The sequence below is a fragment of the Bombina bombina genome, chromosome 1 (genome assembly GCF_027579735.1).
Source record: "Bombina bombina isolate aBomBom1 chromosome 1, aBomBom1.pri, whole genome shotgun sequence".
NCBI lineage: Eukaryota > Metazoa > Chordata > Amphibia > Anura > Bombinatoridae > Bombina > Bombina bombina.
Window position 1 is genome coordinate 656105344 of NC_069499.1, and position 18372 is coordinate 656123715.

The following is an 18372-nucleotide window of genomic DNA, read 5'->3' on the forward strand; positions in this document are numbered from 1 at the left end:
TGTAATAAGAAAGATTGTTCCGACAATAGTCTTGCCATTGGATCTTTAACCACTGTATAAATTTATTATTACTCAAGAGATAACGAGGAAAACTAAAACTATAAGAGCTTGCTCTTTGGCCTGAATAAATATCGAGCGAAATTATCGCATGGTCTGTGATAAGAATATCATGAATCTTGGGTATTAAATCTGACAGGAGTATTGTTCTGAAATGAGAATATAGTCAATTCTGGAAAATGTGGTGTACGATTTAGACTCACAAGTAAAGGAGGAGACATCAGGAAATTTGATTCTCCAAATATCATTGAGTTTAAGAGAGAGACAAAAATTCTTAAAATATTTAGTAGATTTATTGGCATATTTTTTATTCATAAAAAGTCTATCCATTTTAGGGCAAAGAACCATATTGAAGTCTCCTCCAACTACCAATCTGGTACTACAATATGGGAATAATTTCTTTTGGATTGTATCCCAAAATGATCTAGCAAAATGGTTTGGACCGTAAATATTACAAAGAATATAGGGAAAACCATTTATAGTTATATGTAATATTATGAACCTATTACCAGGGTCCAATTCTGTAGCTGTAACTTGATGATCTAATTTTTATTGATTAGGATTGCTACACCACATTTGCGGTTAGTACATGGGGTCGCTATGACTTCACCTACCCATCGTGTCTTAAGTTTAGGGAGTTCATTCACTTTGAGCAGTGTTTCTTGTAAGAATACAATATCGGGTGTTTACCTAATTGGACTATAATCTGTTTTCGTTTCATGGGAGATGTTATTCCGCCAACATTCCAGGATAGAATTTTAATCGATGCTGACATTTCTATGTATTACCAAATAAAAATAAATCAATATAATATAAAAGGAGAGAAAAAAAAAAAAAAAAGAGAAAGAGAAAAGAGAGAGAAGAAAAAAAAAATCTGAATGGGGAATCCCCTATCAATGAACACGGGGAGATGTATTATATCATATGCAACATCATTATTAAAACTAAAAAAAGTGTACAAAAAATATATTTAACAGCTGTTACCATTGCACACAGTATAAATAATACCAACACACATTCACCTACAATGCCACCTAAGGTAAAAGACAAGAAACCCAAAAGTCTGGATAATAGTAGTGTAAGGATTTTTTAAGGGTGTATTGGGTGGGTTTTATTTTTAGGTTAGGGCTAAATGCTCTTTTAAGGGCAATGCCAATCCAAATGCCCTTTTCAGGGCAATGGGGAGCTTAGGTTTTTTTATTTGGGGGGTTGGTTGTGTGGGTGGTGGGTTTTACTGTTGGGGGGGTTGTGTGTATTTTTTTTACAGGTAAAATAGCTGATTTCTTGGGGGCAATGCTCCACAAAAGGCCCTTTTAAGGGCTATTGGTAGTTTAGGTTAGTTTTTTTTTTATTTTGGGTGGGCTTTTTTATTTTGATAGGGCTATTAGATTAGGTGTAATCAGTTTAAAAATCTTGTAATTTGTTTTTATTTTCTGTAATTTAGTGTTGTTTTTTTAAAATTTAGTTAATTGTATTTGATTTATTTAATTGTATTTCATTTAGGTAATTTATTTAATTGTAGTGTAGTGTTACGTGTTAGTGTAACTTAGGTTAAGTTTTATTTTACAGGTAAATTTGTATTTATTTTAGCTTGGTAGTTATTAAATAGTTAATAACTATTTAGTAACTATTCTACCTAGTTAAAATAAATACAAACTTGCCTGTAAAATAAAAATAAACCCTAAGCTAGCTACAATGTGCTATTAGTTATATTGTAGCTAGCTTAGGGTTTATTTTACAGGTAAGTATTTAGTTTTATATAGGAATAATTTAGTTAATGATAGGAATTTTATTCAGATTTATTTAAATTATATTTAGGTTAGGGGGGGTTAGGGTTATACTTAGGTTTAGGGGTTAATAAATTTAGAATAGTGGTGGCGGCATTGGGGGCGGCAGATTAGGGGTTAATAAATGTAGGTAGGTTGCGGCGACATTGGAAGAGGGAGATTAGGGGTTAATAAATATAATGTAGGTGCCGGCGATGATCAATGCTACACAATCCACTGCAATAGAGTAGTATTACAGTAGTCATTGCAAACATTGAAAACAAAAAAGCATGGTACAGATATCAGTATACATTGATAACTGGCATAAGAAGTTTTATGAATTACCTTTTTATGCTTGAATGATGAGTTAGATAAATTATACTGAACAAACGCGAGTTGCAGAACTATATAATAAAGGTCTATGACAGATTCACTAGTTGGCTAGAATGAGGACTAGATGTAAGTGATGCATTCACCCATATAGCATATGATAAAGAAGTCCCACGCTCCCTTACAAAATATTACAGGTCACTCTTGGACCATAGTGTTTACATAGGAAAGAAAAAGCTAGGAGGGAGCGTAAGCATACAAGTCTGTTTAATAATGTGAAGTTAGCTTACAATTCAGTGGCTTGTCCTGACCCTTAATTAGTCAAAGCAATAAAAAAGAGAGAAACCCCAATGAAACAAGCGACCACTTCTAGGTCTAACACTATATAATTATGGAAGAGGGGGCATTATATAAAGTTGAATAAGGGGTCGCTCACATACCTCAAATTGTGTGTATGAAAGTATCATTACACTGGTGGTATTTGCAAGATAAACCACATATTTAGCCTCCAGACAAAGCTACAAAAAGTACCAGAGTACATTAGTTGGAGGGAGGGGGAGGGGATAAAACAAGAGGTAGCTGGGTATAATTAGAAATAAAACAATATTGCAGGACTCAAGGTTGGGCTGTAGTATCTACTCTTGACTCCTATTTGTAAAACTTTAGGAATCCTATCACAGAGAAACATACAGATAACCATGCACAGCTTGTGCTTTGTAAGCAGGAAACTGAACCTCATACAATAAAGTGTAATTATGTATGGCACACAGACATGGAGCACCACCTCGGCCGCTGGTAGTGCAATCAAACCAGACAAGTAAACGAGAGGTGCAAAATTGCTTTAGTTTTAAGGCTAAGCTGTAAGCAGAGCTAGCTATACTATAGTAGAATAACAGCTGTGCGGTATTAGGATAAACTGCATAAATGAAACTAACCTTGTCAAATCGTTTTACACTTCCTGGTCCTGGGAGAAAGGGAATATATCATATTTGAGAAGGTTCAGACCCTTACAAATAAGTATTGTCTACACAAACGATGCTCCAGGAGGAAACAGGCTAACTGAGAATATAAGACTAGGTTTTATAATAAAAAGCATAAGGTGCCTGAACGATATCCAACTTTTCATTATCATACAGAGAGAAACAGTACATGTACAACTACAGTTTAATAATATGGGAGACTGATATAGGCTGCGTATATATTTGGGATTAACATGGTGCAGTCAACAGTAGCACGCAAAGTCCATACAATACTAAAAGGTTAATGTAGCTTTACAGCTTAATCATAGGTGTATAAAATGCTATGGAAAAGAAACATAATTTTGTGCTATTGTCCCTGTTCAGCATATGTGTGCCAGTCTATATCCATACCGTGCTGTAGCAATGATTTTAGAACATATAATGGAAACGCTGTGGCTATACCACTCCAGTTCTCTCAAACGTAAAATCAATGTGATTAAAGTCCATTGTGATGAGAAAGGGCAGGGAGGTCTTCCAGATCAAACAACAGTGAAACCTGGAGAGAGTATGAACAGTAGAGGGAGATATGAATGTTACCTTGCAATGACTTTTACAAGAGTAGGAGCTATAAGGAACCATCCCAGCCTTTAGTTGTTGTATAAGTTTGACACTAGTCCCCTTCATTGTCGCTTGAGTGTTTTCAATTTTAAGCTTGATCTCAGAGGTGTGCCCCTTCTGCTCGACATCCAAACTACTCACACAGCTGGGATAGAAATCACCTCCCTTCTCACCATGTGCTCCAAGATGGAGCCAATCATTATCCTCCAGCGCAGTCGAGGTAATGCTATCATTAGTGATCAAACCCAAAAGGAGCTCCTCTATCTGCAGGGTAAGGCAATGAGAATGATCTTCAAAAAGTCGAAGCACATAAGACTCCCATCTATCTAGCGATGTTATGTTGCACATAATGTTAAAATAGGTAGGCTTCAGCACCGCTGTTCATCCTATACTCTCAAGATGGTGGCTCCCATCCTGTAGGATTAACGGGGTAGTTCTTCAGGGTATAATTACTTTTAAGTTCTTAATGGAATGTTTCAAACTGCAAGGTATTTTCTCCGGTTGGTGTTTAGAATAGTTTTCCTATCCTTGTGGTCAGTCACCCAGCATGAAGCTTTACTGAAGGAGTTGTGAATTCAGCACATCTTCTCTGACTCCTTTAGGGCTCCTAAGAGTATAGTTGATCTTGGGTCTTTTCACAAAAATGCTAGGCTGAGATTCGCTTAAATTTGTTGAATGACCTCTAATATCGGATCGCAGAGCCAGGAGCTGCACCGAAACACATCTGCCCGATTCAGTACTTGGCACCGCCCCCTTGAAGTACATTATTAAATTTGTTAGAAAATATCTAACCTTCACAGTGCTATTGCATTGCCTTTGTGATACCATCTTGTTGATTATGCCATTTTAATGTATTTAATGATTTATTAAGCATCTGCGATTATTTCTCTAAGATTTTTTTTTTCCTCAAGCAGCACTGACTATATTTTGATGCTAATAATTATAATAATTTAAATAAATTTACATTCAAATTTAAATGAAATAACTAGCATAAGGTCTACGGTCCTCGCTCTCTCATCACATACAATGGCAACTAAAGCCACTGGGTTTTCTAATGACCCCAGAATTGCTTTGCTATATAGTTCATAAAGAAAGAACTTTAATAAAGGGATGTTTAACAATCGGTTTCATTGTTGTAACAAACAAGGCACTAAGCAGTCGGTTATATTTAAAGGGACACTGTACCCAAAAAATTTCTTTCTTGATTCTGATTGAGCATGACATTTTAAGCAACTTTCTAATTTACTCCTATTATCAAATTTTCTTCATTCTCTTGGTATCTTTTTTTGAAATGCAAGAATGTAAGTTACAAAAAGAGCAAACCAATATTGATATGAGAAGCAAATTGGAATTTTTTTTTTAAAAAACTACCTGCTTTATTTGAATCTTGAAAGTTCAATTTTGACTTTACTGTCCCTTTTAATTATTCTTAGTAAATATACTTTGCCATGTGCTTTAATTATTTATCCCCCACCTCCTTTCTTGAAATGCTGGAATGCATTTTACAGTATCCAGAACCCTAACCCTGCCACATTCTAAACTTTTTTATAGCTGTTGCCAACTGGAACAATAAAAACATACTTTAAATGTTTTATCATGGGGTCTCTAAACTCCGAAACCACGCAATTTATGCAAACAAGATGGTAATGTTGTTAATTTTTTTTTTAAACATATAGGACCAGATCACAAGTGGAGTGCTATGAGTGTAACCGTGATCACAAGATCGGGATGTTCTTTACGCTCAAATACATATTACAAGTGGTGCGCTGTTAAAATTACAGCAAATTAGTTTGCGTGAACTCACAGTAATTTACACTCTCCATATTTTCTAAAACTTCACTATGAACCCCTAAACTGCCAGACCCCCACATTGCAAACTACCTCTTCACATGATTTAACCTCTAAGCCACCAGCCCCCTACATCACACATCTGCACTACACTATAAACCCTGAATTTGGCAGACTCCAAATGCAAAGTAATCCACTAACATCTAAACCCCCAAAACTAACACCCCCTAAATTAATCTAAAAATAAACTAACCCTACCTTTACCAAACTAACTTCCCTTAAAAAAATAAAATCCCAACTGTGAAATAAAACAAAAAAATAATCTTATCTTTTAAAATAAAAAACCTAGCATTACTATTAAAATAAAAAAAATCTAACATTACAATTCAAATAAAAAATCCTTTGCCTTACAAAAAAAAAAACTACCATTAAAAAACAAACACACTAACATTACAAAACTATTAGGGGTTAATAGTGTAGTGAGGACTTTGCGGTGGGCTATATGGCGGTTTAGGGGTTATTAGAGATCTTATGATGATTCAGGTTAACACTTGTTTGCCCCACTGACTGGGGCAGTAGGAAATTATGCAAGTTGGATTAGCTCTGCATCAATACGTTTTTACTTTCAACTCATAATACCAGTGCAACCCGACTCATGCAAAAGGTTCACTGCTAGCGTAGTTAGCATTCTAGGCAAATGCTAATTAGCGTTCCACTTGAAATCTGGCTTAAAGGTACATTTTTTCAGTTGAGATAGTTATAAAAATTGTTTAATAATGTGTTTTAAAAAAAATACTATGCAATATAATTATTTTCTTTATTTATTTGTCCCCTATTCTTGAAATGTAACCTTTAAAAAACAATTCCACTGAATAGTTATAATGTAACGGGCACCACCAGGTTGGAAACTACCATTACCTATCTCCTCTGCTGAGGACAAATAGTGATATCAAACATGCAATACAAGACGCACTAAAAGGAGGCTTAGCATAGTCGGCAATAAGGGTTAGTGAAGCTCTCCAGCATGCAAAAGGTTAGTATAAAGCTACAGGTAAACTTTTTCCACTGTATCTTTTTAAAAAAAAAAAAATTATGTAAATATTTAACTAACATTCAGTATTTGTTTCATTTTAAACAAAACAAATACCAAATAGTGCAGCCAATGTATAGTGAATTTTCATTATGAAAATTTTATCCAAAACAACATTTTCTTGGCTGCTCAAGTCTAATTTAAACAACTCTTTTCATAATTTAAAATCATTTTCCAAAATACATCTACATTTTATTCTCATAGTATGTACTTACCGGTAAATATCCCTTTAAATAATATATATATATGACCAAGTAGAATGTCTGCACTTAATGGATTTTGGAAAAAGTAGTTTATTATAAATGTAACGTTTGTCCCCTTCCTTAGATAACCCTAAAACATCACATTTATAATAAATACTACTGTTTCCAAAATCCAGTGAGTGTGTGGACATTTTACTTGGTACAACATTGATTCTTGCCTGCACCCTGGTAGCTGCATTGGAAATTGTGAGTGCGCATATTTGTGATATTTAAATATATATATATATAAAAATGGGCATATGAAAATACTTTTATGGCCCTTTAAGATCAGTTCTCACTAAGGGCAGAACTTCTTCATGTCCATCTGGGGTGGCAATTTACTGAACAAATTGGTGATATAAAAAAATCTGTGTGAATAATATAAATGGGATAAGCTTTTAATCAAAAGAAACTGAAGCCATTTAATTAGACTCCTTTTTTTTTTTTTTACAAAGGTTAAATTGGCTTCCTGTGACAAATTGGTTTATAATATTGTATCCTATTTGACATTGCATTCAGTACTCTACATAAATTATATCACACAATTATTGTTACTCAGCACTGTGTGTAATGATTGTTCATGCTCAATACTTTGAAACGAGACAATAAGAAAAATAACACACACTGCATAAGACATTATTTCTGAGAGTATCTTAATATTAGTGTCACTTAATACTTCATAAAAATTGCTAAATTCGGAAATTATAGAAAAAAAACACATCCGTAGCTTTCCACCACTTCTGGCAATAGTGTGGAAAAACAAATTTTCTTACTGTAAGACCTTAAAAAAGACAGCACAAATGTAAATGGTTGCAAATGAATACATGAGATGCATGAGACCCAATGGTAGCCTCTCAACCTCCTTGTAGCAAATACTCTTGCAGACATAAATTATTGCCCTAAGTATGCCCAACTTCAACATGAGAATATACTTTGGTTAAAAGTAATAATGCAATACAAGTGTAAACAGCCAGAATGTGACAAATTGGTACCAGATATATTGTTTCTGGAAGTTTTCGGGATTTATTTTATAATCCAGTTTTACTAAAATGCAAATTAAGTAAAGCTTTGGAAATATTAAAGAAAAAACTATTTAAAAAAAAAAAACAACCTATTTATGCAGAAAACACTCACACAACACACACATAGTTATTTAATATTCACATTAGTAAAACCATGATGAGAGAAGTAATGTTTGAGTTACCACATGTGTGCATCTAACTGCAGCTGATTTAATTGGGGCATACTTTACCTAGCAAATTTGATCATAGCAGATTTTCCTTGCGATATATCACTGTGCCCTCCTATTTTTTAACATTGATGAACTCTACTTGGCACTTGTGATGCACTTTATATCAGCATTTCTCAACTCCAATCCTCATATGTTGCAAACAAGGCAGATTCTAAGAATGCCATTACCTGAGGACAGGTGAATGAGCAGCTGACCAGCCAAGGCAGGGAATTCAAATCTGGCCTGTTTATGGTGCTTGAGTAAGGTTGCCACTTCAGCTATGTTTTCCTAGACAGTTATGAGTTACACATGATTGAGGGTGTGCAGGGCACATGAATAGTGCTGTCCAGGGTCATTATTCGTGAGCTGTCCAGGGTCACAATACATGTTCCCCTCTGCACACCCTGCAACATATTTAACTCATAAGTTTCCAGGAAATCATGACTGAGGTGGCAACCCTATGCTTGAGGGTAGAATTGCAGAGAAAAACTGATTTCTCTGATACACTTTGTATTTACTTTACCTTCATCAAGGTAAACAAATAATTAAAGGGAAATTCACAATGTGCTAGGTACCCCCTGTGGTACATATTTTACGTGATTAAGGGTCTTAATCATGTTTTTTATCCATGATTCATAAAAACAATGCTTATTGCAACATTTACATATTTTAGTTAGTGACATGGATTGATTAAAATGAATAGTTTTAATATAAGTCCATCAGCTTTTCTATTAGGCATATTAATTAATGGGATCTCTTATCAAGCACATTGAATGTTGCTTAAAGTTACTTTAAAATTGACTTATTCTTAGAAAGTTGACTTGTTTACAAAAATTAAACCAAATTTGACCAATTTGCAAATTCGCTAAAATGGAATCAGATTGGCTGGAGATGTTTTTCTTTTTTATAACTGACATTTTATTTACTTGTATTACTTTATTACTTTAAAGGATTTAAAGTAGGGTGACACAAGGACTCCAATAATTTACATGCTGTAAAATCTCATGTACTAAAGTTTAGGCTATTTCTGCTTATCCCTCACTCTCACAGAGATCCTACTATATATATATATATATATATATATATATATAAAATTCACTCTTTCCTTACCCAAGACATCAACAATATTACTTCTGTCTGGTATTGACTAGGGGAATGTACTCATAAGTGGCATTCCCATTCCCACCTCAAATCTATCACAAATGCCTCAGCTAAACTCATTTAATCCCCATCAGCTGCCCACTATACCCATTTCTACACTGACTCTTCTTATGCTTTAGAATCCAGTTAAAAATATATTGACCCCAATCTACAAAGTTTTCCAAAACAATCACCAAAAACAAACAAACTATGTTTTCTCATTAATCTGTAAATACTCCCCAAAACCTCCCCTGGTTGCTCCCTTCCATCATCTTCATCACTACTTCACACACCTATCTTAAAGGCTTTTTCCCATGCTGCTTCTGTTCTCTGGAGCTCTCTACCCCATTTCATCAGACTACTGCCAACCTTGCACAACTTCAAATGCACTATAGAAGCTCACCTAGAGAGACTTACCACCTCTCCTCTGAAAGTTCCTTTTTATCATAACAGACAAAATAAATATTAAACTGCCTTTTGTCACTGCTGCAACTACAATCCATATAACAAACCACCTCACACAGTATGTGTCCCACCCTTTAACTCCTGTAGTAAAGGGACATGAAACCCAACATTTTCATTTCATTATTCAGACAAAGTATGCAATTTTAAACAAATTTCCATTGTACTTCTATTATATAATTCATTCTCTTGGTATCCTTTGTTAGCAGCTGTGCACTATTGGGAGCTAGCTGAACACGTGATGTACCAATTTCAAGTGGAAATTATGTGCAACCACCAATCAGCAGCTAGATCCCAGTAATGCATTGCTGCTCATAGGCCTACATAGGTATGCTTTTCAGCTAAGGATACCAAGTAAGGATACCAAGAACATGAAGCAAATTAGATAACAGAAATAAAATGCAAAGTTGTTTAAAATCCCATGATTTGTCTGAATGATAAAAAATTAAGGCCTAGATTTGGAGTTTAGCGGTAGCCGTGAAAACCAGCGTTAGAGGCTCCTAACGCTGGTTTTAGGCTACCGCCGGTATTTGGAGTCAGTCAGGAAAGGGTCTAACGCTCACTTTTCAGCTGCGACTTTTCCATACCGCAGATCCCCTTACGTCAATTGCGTATCCTATCTTTTCAATGGGATCTTTCTAACTCCGGTATTTAGAGTCGTGGCTGAAGTGAGCGTTAGAATTCTAACGACAAAACTCCAGCCGCAGAAAAAAGTCAGTAGTTAAGAGCTTTCTGGGCTAACGCCGGTTTATAAAGCTCTTAACTACTGTGCTCTAAAGTACACTAACACCCATAAACTACCTATGTACCCCTAAACCGAGGTCCCCCCACATCGCCGCCACTCGATTACATTTTGTTAACCCCTAATCTGCCGACCGCCACCTACGTTATACTTATGTACCCCTAATCTGCTGCCCCTAACACCGCCGACCCCTATATTATATTTATTAACCCCTAACCTGCCCCCCACAACGTCGCCGCCAGCTACCTACAATAATTAACCCCTAATCTGCCGACCGCCACCTACGTTATACCTATGTACCCCTAATCTGCTGTCCCTAACACCGCTGACCCCTATATTATATTTATTAACCCCTAATCTGCCCCCCACAACGTCGCCTCCACCTGCCTACACATATTAACCCCTAATCTGCCCTCCCTAACATCGCCGACACCTAACTTCAAACATTAACCCCTAATCTGCCAACTGGAGCTCACCGCTATTCTAATAAATGTATTAACCCCTAAAGCTAAGTCTAACCCTAACACTAACACCCCCCTAAGTTAAATATAATTTAAATCTAACGAAATAAATTAACTCTTATTAAATAAATTATTCCTATTTAAAGCTAAATACTTACCTGTAAAATAAATCCTAATATAGCTACAATATAAATTATAATTATATTATAGCTATTTTAGGATTTATATTTATTTTACAGGTAACTTTGTATTTATTTTAACCAGGTACAATAGCTAAAATAGTTAAAATAATTACAAAATTACCTGTAAAATAAATCCTAACCTAAGTTACAATTAAACCTAACACTACACTATCAATAAATTAATTAAATAAAATACCTACAATTACCTACAATTAAACCTAACACTTCACTATCAATACATTAATTAAATACAATATCTACAAATAAATACAATGAAATAAACTAACTAAAGTACAAAAAATAAAAAAGAACTAAGTTACAAAAAATAAAAAAATATTTACAAACATCAGAAAAATATTACAACAATTTTAAACTAATTACACCTACTCTAAGCCCCCTAATAAAATAACAGACCCCCAAAATAAAAAAATGCCCTACCCTATTCTAAATTACAAAAGTTCAAAGCTCTTTTACCTTACCAGCCCTGAACAGGGCCCTTTGCGGGGCATGCCCCAAAGAATTCAGCTCTTTTGCCTGTAAAAAAAAACCACATACAATACCCCCCAACATTACAACCCACCACCCACATACCCCTAATCTAACCCAACCCCCCCTTAAATAAACCTAACACTAAGCCCCTGAAGATCTTCCTACCTTATCTTCACCATACCAGGTTCACCGATCGATCCAGAAGAGCTCCTCCGATGTCCTGATCCAAGCCCAAGCAGGGGGCTGAAGATGTCCATGATCCGGCTGAAGTCTTCATCCAAGCGGGAGCTGAAGAGGTCCATGATCCGGCTGAAGTCATCATCCAAGCGGGAGCTGAAGAGTTCCATGATCCGGCTGAAGTCATCATCCAAGCGGGAGCTGAAGAGGTCCATGATCCGGCTGAAGTCTTCTATCAACGGCATCTTCAATCTTCTTTCTTCCGGATCCATCTTGTAGACCTCCGACGCGGAACATCCTGCTGGCCCGACGGACTACCGACGAATGAAGGCTCCTTTAAGGGATGTCATCCAAGATAGCGTCCCTCGAATTCCGATTGGCTGATAGGATTCTATCAGCCAATCGGAATTAAGGTAGGAAAATTCTGATTGGCTGATGGAATCAGCCAATCAGAATCAAGTTCAATCCGATTGGCCGATCCGATCAGCCAATCAGATTGAGCTTGCATTCTATTGGCTGTTCCAATCAGAATCCTATCAGCCAATCGGAATTCGATGGATGCCATCTTGGATGACGTCCCTTAAAGGAGCCTTCATTCGTCGGTAGTCCGTCGGGCCAGCAGGATGTTCCGCGTCGGAGGTCTATAAGATGGATCCGGAAGAAAGAAGATTGAAGATGCCGTTGATAGAAGACTTCAGCCGGATCATGGACCTCTTCAGCTCCCGCTTGGATGATGACTTCAGCCGGATCATGGACCTCTTCAGCTCCCGCTTGGATGAACACTTCAGCCGGATCATGGACATCTTCAGCCCCCTGCTTGGGCTTGGATCAGGACATCGGAGGAGCTCTTCTGGATCGATCGGTGAACCTGGTATGGTGAAGATAAGGTAGGAAGATCTTCAGGGGCTTAGTGTTAGGTTTATTTAAGGGGGGGTTGGGTTAGATTAGGGGTATGTGGGTGGTGGGTTGTAATGTTGGGGGGGGGTATTGTATGTGTTTTTTTTACAGGCAAAAGAGCTGAATTCTTTGGGGCATGCCCCGCAAAGGGCCCTGTTCAGGGCTGGTAAGGTAAAAGAGCTTTGAACTTTAGTAATTTAGAATAGGGTAGGGCATTTTTTTATTTTGGGGGTCTTTGTTATTTTATTAGGGGGCTTAGAGTAGGTGTAATTAGTTTAAAATTATTGTAATATTTTTCTGATGTTTGTAAATATTTTTTTATTTTTTGTAACTTAGTTCTTTTTTATTTTTTGTACTTTAGTTAGTTTATTTCATTGTATTTATTTGTAGATATTGTATTTAATTAATGTATTGATAGTGTAGTGTTAGGTTTAATTGTAGGTAATTGTAGGTATTTTATTTAATTTATTTATTGATAGTGTAGTGTTAGGTTTAATTGTAACTTAGGTTAGGATTTATTTTACAGGTAATTTTGTAATTATTTTAACTATTTTAGCTATTGTACCTGGTTAAAATAAATAGAAAGTTACCTGTAAAATAAATATAAATCCTAAAATAGCTATAATATAATTATAATTTATATTGTAGCTATATTAGGATTTATTTTACAGGTAAGTATTTAGCTTTAAATAGGAATAATTTATTTAATAAGAGTTAATTTATTTCATTAGATTTAAATTATATTTAACTTAGGGGGGTGTTAGTGTTAGGGTTAGACTTAGCTTTAGGGGTTAATAAATTTATTAGAATATCGGTGAGCTCCGGTCGGCAGATTAGGGGTTAATATTTGAAGTTAGGTGTCGGCGATGTTAGGGAGGGCAGATTAGGGGTTAATACTATTTATTATAGGGTTAGTGAGGCGGATTAGGGGTTAATAACTTTATTATAATAGCGGTGCTGTCCGCTCGGCAGATTAGGGGTTAATAAGTGTAGGCAGGTGGAGGCGACGTTGTGGGGGGCAGATTAGGGGTTAATAAGTGTAGGCAGGTGGAGGCGACGTTGTGGGGGGCAGATTAGGGGTTAATAAATATAATATAGGGGTCGGCGGTGTTAGGGACAGCAGATTAGGGGTACATATCAATAATGTAAGTAGCGGCGGTATACGGAGCGGCAGATTAGGGGTTAATAATAATATGCAGGGGTCAGCGATAGCGGGGGCGGCAGATTAGGGGTTAATAAGTGTAAGGTTAGGGGTGTTTAGACTCAGGGTACATGCTAGAGTGTTAGGTGCAGACGTAGGAAGTGTTTCCCCATAGCAAACAATGGGGCTGCGTTAGGAGCTGAACGCGGCTTTTTTGCAGGTGTTAGGTTTTTTTCCAGCTCAAACAGCCCCATTGTTTTCTATGGGGGAATCGTGCACGAGCACGTTTTTGAGGCTGGCCGCGTCCGTAAGCAACTCTGGTATCGAGAGTTGAAGTTGCGTTAAATATGCTCTACGCTCCTTTTTTGGAGCCTAACGCAGCCATTCTGTGGACTCTCAATACCAGAGTTATTTAAAAGGTGCAGCCAGAAAAAAGCCAGCATTAGCTACGCGGGTCGCTACCGACAAAACTCTAAATCTAGCCGTAAGTTTGATTGCATGCCCCTTTAATGTGTATGTTTATTCTGTTTATATCTCTGTTCTTTTTCACCGTGAATCAGTGTCAGTGTGTACCCCTACTCATGTTACCAGCTGCTAGATCATTTGGTGGCACTTTACAAGTAAACAAAATAATAAAAAACATTACATTAATGTAGCCATGAAAAGTAACAAATATCTTACCTATAACATATGCAAGCAACAGAGCCAAAGTTACTGTTATAGCAGTGGCACTCAGCGCTGTGCATTTCCAGTTACAGCAGCGGTATGATTTGTTAAAGGAGAAGGCAGGTCTGGAGAAAGTACTGCGAGGCAGAGGTCTTGGAGGTGGGGAGTAAACAGTATTGGAGGTTAGGGGATAATTCTGACTGGCCGCACTGAATATTGGAGAAGATCCTGATCCATGCTTGAAAAGGAAATGCCTATTAGGAGAAAAAAGAATTGCATTCAAAAATGGAAATTCATAAATATGCATGTAACAGGGCTTCAGTACTTCAGTTTTAAAGAGATGTTAAAAATTAAATCACCTATAAAATGTTTAATAGTGAAAAAAAAGATAACTATAAGTATATATTATTATTTGTCCTTCTATTGTTGTAAAATCTTTAAAAATATTTGTCCAAACCACTTCCTGGGTCTGTAGTGCCACCATAATACTTAAGTATGCTTATAACATCCTACTCAGTGCTTAGACCAAAGCTCATTTATATGTGTTGCCAATGGGCTACAGCAAAAAGCCCACCATAGGGTTATAGAGCTGAGCTTCAGAGCTTTACAAGGTGAGCAGATTTACTCTGTGGCTAACAAATGTACTACTGGTACATACAGTAACTGAAAATATCTGGTGAGACAACGATGAGACACCTGTGCATAGGCAACAAACACCAGCTAACTACAAGTCGTTCATTGCTTCCCCTTTTAACAAAGTATGGCAAGAAAATAGTCAACTTTTTCATAGAAAATAAAAAAAATGTCTATAAATTGCACACTATACATGAAACATTAAAATTTAACTTAGACTTCCATGCCCCTTTTAAAGTGTTTTGCTACTTTGTGTTCACGGGAAAGTGTTACTATGAAAACTATTAGTTTAAAAATGATCTAAAAGAAACAACAACATATAGTTTATGTAAAGTATATGACGTATAGCTTTAGCCACCACGTGTAGAAACGGAGCCTTCATAAATTCATTCAATTTCACTTGCACCCATGGAACTTCACATTTCAAAGTTACAAACGATGCTTTGTTCTATTCTATGTGTCATACGTTATATAACACACTGTGGGATCATACATATGCTTAACCTTCTTTTGATGTAAGAACATTGATATTGTATTACAAGAGACAATTACTGTACTCTCCATAAGATGTCAGCTATCCATGTTGCAGTCATACAAAACAAAACATACATTTCTTTAGATACTGTATTGCTATATACTTACAGTTTATGATAGACCTACCAGATGCTGTCACACATTATCAAACGTACAAACTCATGGACAGAAAATTACTACATTGAAAAGTAGGAATAATGTAAAATTATGTAAAGGGTAAAATTATATGTTCGTATAATAGTGCATTCATATGATCAGCATGAAAACAGAATTCCTAAGACTTCATAGTTAGGTCTCTTTGTCAAGGATTCAATTTTGTATTTCTTATACTATAGTTATATTCATGCTACAAAAACACTGGTCTGTGATCACTCGATGCATATATCATTGTAAAAGTGAAATAATAATTATTTTACAAATGGCATTGCTTTTGAATTATTGTATATATTATTTGTCCAGAATACTCTTAATTTAACATAAAAATGTTAAATGTGTTACAGGAGAGTGTGCAGATGGTATTGAAATACTGAATTTGATAGAAGAAATGAACTGTTCATATTCATGTTTGCTGTTTTTGTTTTTTAACTTCAGGCCTGGCTCATGCCTCTTTATCTGTGCGTATTCATGCATCTGTAATCAGAAGTAGTTACCACAGAGAGAACTAGAATGATTAAAGGGACATGAAACTCATTGTAATTGAAAATGTTTTCTTATGTATAGTAGAAAAAAACCTCTGCTATATACTTTGAATATTTATTTTTCCTCCTTTTTCCTGTTATTTCAAATTGTGGGTTCCCGTGAGAATGGGAAGTGCAGACTCAAGACTTTATCAGCCTAACTCTGCTACATTCCACACAGTGAGTATTTGATCAATGTAGTAGCTTATCTGTATCTGCCTTTAACTGAGGAAAAGTGATTTTATTAAAAAAGTATAAACCTCCACCAGCTCAAAACTCAATATAATAGAATTCCAGAGAAAACCTGGATATTAGCCAAAGAGTTATATTGCCCGGGGTACATTAAAAATATTACCAAAAAAAAAAAATAATAATAATAATAATAATAAAGAGGGAAAGAAAAATGTACCCTTGCCAACAATCACTCATAAGGAAACGTTAAAATAGCCAGTCCTAAGGGAATGTAGGGGTTAATGGCCATGCAAGCAACACCAAAGAGAAATTCATATCAATAATTAAGAAACTTGTTATCAAAATAATAACGCATATAAAAGTTATCAAAATAATAACGCATATAAAATACACATATATAACATAAACCACCTAAAAATTCCTAAAATATGAATACTTCTAGGGGCCACTAGGAATTGAACCAGAAGTTGTATGTGAATTTTCCTAGAAACAAAACGTGTGTTATCCAAACTCAGTTTGGCCAATAATTTATGTAACATGCAATTTGATGTGCACTCAAACTTTATTGATCATAACTGGTTCAACACCTAGTGGCCGCTAGAAGTATAGCAATTTTGAGGCGGTTCATGTTAAAAATGTGCATTTAATATGTTTTAACCCCCTACGTTCCATTTAGGACAGTTTTTTTCATATTTTTCCTTATGAGTGTTTGCTGGCAAGGTATTAAACACTCAAACACTTTATATAGCATTCATTTCTGTGCACCTCTTGCTATTCTGTGCATAATTGCTGGTATATAGTATACATGCATAAAAATGACCTCAACGCCTCATTAATTTGTGTTACTAATTATTTTTTGGGATTTTCTGGAGTTTGCAAAATAATTAGTGAGTCACATCTGATGCTATATGCAGCTGTGTAAATTGGTTAAACAAGGTTATGTTTGTGTTTTGAGATGCTCGTGTATGCCAGCTTGTTTTCTCTCAACGTCTCCTTTACTTCCATCCAATAGGAGATTTTAATTGGCTTTATGAAGATTGTGAGTACATATGTGGGAGTAAATGTGTCAAGTCTGTAAATATGTAAAATCAGGCCAGAATTATAAATATGTAAAGCTCAAAAAGAATACAATATTATTATGCTACATTTAAAGGGACACTGAACCCAAATATTTTCTTTCGCGATTCAGATAGAGCATGCAATTTTAAGCAACTTTCTAATTTACTCCTATTATCAAATTGTCTTCGTTCTCTTGCTATCTTTATTTGAAAAGGAAGGCATCTAAGCTTTTTTTTTTGAGTTCAGAACTCTGGACAGCACTTTTTTATTGGTGGATGAATGTATCCACCAATCAGCAAGGACAACCCAGGTTGTTCACCAAAAATGGTCCGGCATCTAAACTTACATTCTTGCATTTCAAATAAAGATACCAAGAGAATGAAGAAAATTTGACAATAGGAGTAAATTAGAAAGTTGCTTAAAATGTCATGCTCTATCTGAATCATGAAAGAAAAAATTTGGGTTCAGTGTCCCTTTAATTAGAATTAGTGGCATATTTCAACCTCATGCTATCTTAAAGGGGCATGAAACCCCCAAAAAATGATTTCATGATTCAGATAGAGCATACAATTTTAAACAACTCTCCAGTTTACTTCTGTTATCTAATTTGCTTTATTCTCTTGGTATCCCTTTTAAAAAAAAAAAGGGGATATATAAATAGGCTCAGGAGCTGGAAGCTAGCTTCTAATTAGTGGATACATATATATAAAAATAGAGGAATGAATCCAGGCATTTCCAGTTCCGTTAAAAAGGAATATTTATTTCATAAATTTTAAAAAGGTAGATTTGAAGTCAGAGCTTCCATGTGGTTAAAATTAACACTTCGTCTTACATGTTTC

At 35.6% G+C, this 18372-nt stretch overlaps 1 protein-coding gene across 6 annotated transcripts in view; it reads right to left on the minus strand.

Annotated features, from left to right (window-relative positions):
* TENM1 (teneurin transmembrane protein 1) overlaps positions 1–18372 on the minus strand; it is a 1037319-nt gene that overhangs the window by 608504 nt on the left and 410443 nt on the right. For all 6 annotated transcript variants that reach the window (XM_053699127.1, XM_053699121.1, XM_053699124.1 and 3 more), the window contains one exon: positions 14454–14692. In XM_053699127.1, the coding sequence (XP_053555102.1) occupies positions 14454–14692 (239 nt within the window). The remainder of the gene's footprint in view (positions 1–14453; positions 14693–18372) is intronic.